This window comes from Octopus bimaculoides, chromosome 3 (genome assembly GCF_001194135.2).
Source record: "Octopus bimaculoides isolate UCB-OBI-ISO-001 chromosome 3, ASM119413v2, whole genome shotgun sequence".
In the NCBI taxonomy this organism is placed as follows: Eukaryota; Metazoa; Mollusca; class Cephalopoda; order Octopoda; family Octopodidae; genus Octopus; species Octopus bimaculoides.
This window is the reverse complement of record NC_068983.1, coordinates 54,684,264-54,688,973: the sequence shown is the minus strand read 5'-3', so window position 1 is coordinate 54,688,973 and position 4,710 is coordinate 54,684,264. Positions and strand designations below refer to the sequence as shown.

Here is a 4,710-nt window from a genome sequence, read left to right as displayed (position 1 = left end):
CCCACCCTACCAAGTCCTTCGGCATTTTTTTGCGAGCTTAGAGTACTCACGCCTCATGAGTCACGTTTTGCAAGTTCATCGAGGGGGTTTTATGGGCAGTCCTTTTTTTTTTCACTGAATTCATTGTATGTATGTATGTATGTATGTGTGTGCATGCGTTTGTGATTATGTGCACACATGTGTGTGTATGTATTTGTGTCTCATTGTCGTGATATTGCACAATAGTTGTAAATGAGTATTTCTATCAAACAAGCAGTTCCTTCATTTCCAGTATGGTGCAAAAACATGTCTGGCCACTGGCAAATATTACTTTGCTTGGAAACAGGTGAAGGTTAGCAACAGGAAGGTCATCCGGCTGTAGAAGATCTGCATCGATAAACTGTACAACCCATGCAAGTATAGTGATGATAATGTCGATGATGATGATGATGATGATGATGACGATGACGACTAATATTTTGCTATCTCACTGGAGCAGTGAAGTTCTGACGGAAACAGAAAAGCATTGAAAACCAGATGCTTTTCCAATACATGTGAAAATATTTTCTGAAATTCTCAAATCTGGAAACTTCCTGAACTTGAAATTTTTTCAAGTGAAAGAAGTGCCACGAATAGAATACAAAGAATGGTTTACTAACAAAGGAAAAAAAAACAAAAAAAAAGCCGGATGTTGTGGGTGAGAATAAAACATAGAGAGCAAATGTGATGTGTGGTTGATATCTGTGATTGACAAGATAAGTGGAAGTGTTAAAGATGGATTTGATGTGATGAAAAACAAGAGATTCCCAGAGAGAAACCGTTACTAAATATAGAACAAAAACTGAAGAAGTGCCATATTTATATAGAACTACTTTCACAGTACACACTTGCACACGTATTCATTCATATGTGTGTGTGTGTGTTGTGTGTGAGTATGTGTGTGTGTGAGAGTGTTGCGTGTGTGTGTGTGTTTTGTGTGTGTGCGAGTGTGTGTGTGTTGTGTGTATGTGCGTGTGCATGTGCATGTGTGCATGTGCATGTGTGCATGTGTATATATATAGGATGCAAGGGGTATTTGAGGACAGTTTTGTGGTGTGTGTGTGTGCAAGTGTGTATGTGTGTGTGTGTTGTGTGTTGTGTGTGTGTGTGTTGTGTGTGTGTGAGTGTGTTGTGTGTGTGTGTTGTGTGTATGTGTGTGGTGTGTGTTGTGTGTGTGTTGTGTGTTGTGTATGTGTGTGTTGTGTGTGTGTTATGTGTGTGTGTTGTGTGTGTGTGTTGTGTCTGTGTTGTGTGTGTTCGAGTATGTGCATGTGTGTGTCTGTGTATGTGTGCATGTGCATGTGTGCATGTGTATATATACAGGATGCGAGGGGTATTCGAGGACAGTTTTGGTATACAATAAAACAACTACATTTCAACAGAAATAAATATGTATTTGAATAAACATTTGTGCAATTAGTCTTGATAATTATTCTTTTAAGCAAATTATTCTATGAAACCTTCTTCAGCTTCGATGACTGCTTCAATGCGGAACCAAAACCGCTGACAGGCTGACACTATATGGTCCTTATTCATTTCAGACATTACCTGGACAATGGTGGTCTTCCCTGAAGCTATGGCATTATGAGGATGATAATTAGTCCCCCTTTCAACAGTACTCCACAAGTAGTAGTCCATGGGGCTCAAATCTGGTGAGTTTGGAGGCCACATATTGGGTGTTACATAATTGTTAAGATTGACTGACAACCATTCTTGGGTGAGTAGGGCTTTGTGAGGAGGTGTTGAGTCTTGTTGAAACAAGTATGGCCTTTCATTGCATATTTCATCATTCCAGGGCTTGATTACAGTTCCCAGTACCTCAATGTATCCAGCAGCATGAATTCTAAGACCCTGTGGAAAAGGTGCTCCACAGAGGGGCTGGAACCTGAAATTATATGGTTGGGAAGCAAACATTTTTAATCACACAGCCACTGTTGGTCTGGAATGTATATGTATATATATATATATATATATATATATATATATATATATATATTTATATACTTATTATTCATCCAGATGCTTAGTGGGGGTGGGGGTGGTGGCTAGCGGCAACATAGAAAATGTCAAGATGCTAAGAAAATCCTGCTGTAGTTGTATTTCGGTTTAAGATTGATTAGGATGTTGGGTGTAGGTGGATGATGTAAATGGAATCGGTAGATTCTGGGAGGCAAAGGCCATAGAAGTGAGGTTAGAAGAGGCAAAGCAACGATACATTCAGCCATAGCATTGAGCCAAGGATTGGAAGTTATCAGCAAGAGGAAGTTTATTGATCTGCCAGATAGCTTTTGTCTGGATTCAGTCAAGAATAACCGAAGAGGAAGTACTAACCAAGATATTGCAGGAACTATATTCCCTCATAGAATTAAACAGAAAAACTGATCAATAGAAATAGAGAAATCAATACAAAATAAGAAAAAGAAAGAAAGAAAAACATCAATAGAAATAGATTTAGAGAAACAGATCAATAGAATTAGATTAATAAAAATAGATTAGAAATTGGTCGATATAAACAGTTTAATAAAAATAGATTATTAGAAATAGATTACTAGAAAAGTGTCTGAGAATTTTATCCATTACTATTTGTGTTATTTGGTGTGTATACAAGTTGAGAGAATTTGATAGAAAATGTAGAATGCAAGACTACAAGCTATAGAGTAGGTAGTCTCTCACCTTGTTCTGATCTAAGTTCAAATTCAGCCAGGGGTGGCTGTGATTTTCATCTCTCCTCTTCCTTCTTTAAGGTATCAGTTCTTGATGGCGATGTAAGGGTGCTGTCATGATATGTAGCACTCTTGGACATCTGAATCTAGCAGAGCCTATTCTGCATCCTGTCTGGTCATGACAGGTGTCTTCAAGAGGAAGAGAGAGACAGAGACAGAGACAGAGAGAGAAGGATAGAGAATGATAGATAAATTTTAAAGCATACTTCAAGGCATTTCCATTGATTCTCTGACATTTCCAATGGTCCATTCCAGGGGTTTTCAAACTGTGGTCCACAGACCACAGGGGGTCCGCAAGGACAAGACAGGGCGTCCGTGGACAGCAAATACTTTTTATGGGCAATTTGATTTTATATATGTTTTTTTAATCGAAATCTTTTAATTGACAATAAACCTATTTGTTAAATACTGTTAAATAAATAAATGTAAAAATATATGTTATTTTAAGCAAATATTTATGTATAAATTTCATAAGCGTTTATAAGGGGGTCCCTAAGGTAAAGCCTGAAATATAAAGGGGTCCGCAAGTCAAAAAGTTTGAAAAACCCTGGTCCATTCCACTTCTCTAGATGGGTATTCCTTTATAGACTTTAAAAGGATCAAATACAGAATTGACATCATCTGGACTAAAACTTAGAATGCAAAGAAGCAGAATAAAGTACCATTTGATATATTGTATGGTGCTCCAATAATGCCATTGTTATCTCATGAAAATGGACTTGCATTGAGGTAAATGAGGTCATCATTTGACCAATTTTTTCCTTAAAACTGGTATTTATTCTATCGATCTCTTTTGCTGAACTACTAAGTCATGGGGATGTAAAGCAGTGGTGAGAGACAAACACTGACAGAAATACACACACAAGGCGGCAAGCTGGCAGTAACGTCAGCACGCCGGGAAAAATACTTAGCGGTATTTCGCCTGCTGTTATGTTCTGAGTTCAAATTCCGCCAAGGTCAACTTTGCTTTTCATCCTTTAGGGATTGATAAATTAAGTACCAGTTACACACTGGGGGTCTATGTAATTGAATTAATCCCTTTATTTGTCCTTGTTTGTCCCTTCTATGTTTAGCCCTTTGTGGGTAATAAAGAAATAAGAAATACACACATACACACACGATGGTCTTTTTTACTCTTTGTTTACCAAATCCACTCACAAGGCTTTGATTGGCCCAAGACTATAGTAGAAGACACTTGCCCAAAGTACCAAACAATAGGACCAAACCCAATGCCATGTGGTTGGGAAGTAAGCTTCTTACCACACAGCCACACCTGTGCCAATATTTGAAATAGGTAATACTAACCAGAATCTTATAAAAGGTGCCAACAGGATATATGTAGCAGCACTAAAGAACCAAAATGATTTTATTGACTGCATCTGTTTCCCAAAAATATCTGCTCTTGTATCATAGTTAGAAATACATTATTTGAATAGAAAGTAGTTAAGTTACAGACATAGAAGAACATAGGATTAAATTGCCTGTGGTAATACTTTGTGTGTAAGTTCACTGATGGATAGAGAGCAAGAATGAACATAAAGAATTGTGAACATGATTTTCAAAACATTTTTATACAAAGAACTACTAAAATCCATGTTGCTTTGCATAAACACAAATCCATAAACAACTGTTAGCTTCATGTATGATAGACTCTTACCTTTTGAATAATACTTTGCAGTTTTGAGTTCCATTGTTCTGCTTTCTGGTTTTCACTGTGAAAGGCTAAAAAGAGAATTTCAGTGATTGTATTATTTTATTAAGTATAGACAAGAATGGAAAATATAGAAAGAAATGAGGAAAATATGTTTATTGAAGAGGGCAGCAACAGCACCGGTTGTTATCCTCTTGTACACTTGCAATACTTAGAAACTTAGAAGAGTGGGAACAGGTTCAATTCCTTTCAGAATTAATGATTCAAGACAATCTCAGAAGAGGATGATATATATATATATATATATATATATATATA

General features: G+C 36.9%; 1 protein-coding gene across 1 annotated transcript in view; it reads right to left on the bottom strand.

The window, feature by feature from the left end:
* Positions 1-1,464: 1,464 nt before the first annotated feature.
* Positions 1,465-4,710, bottom strand: part of LOC106869593 (uncharacterized protein DDB_G0271670-like) — a 128,805-nt gene continuing 125,559 nt past the window's right edge. The window contains exons 6-7 of the mRNA XM_052966746.1: positions 4,399-4,463; positions 1,465-1,903 (exon numbers count right to left, since the gene is read on the bottom strand). Coding sequence (XP_052822706.1) covers positions 1,465-1,903; positions 4,399-4,463 — 504 coding nt within the window. The remainder of the gene's footprint in view (positions 1,904-4,398; positions 4,464-4,710) is intronic.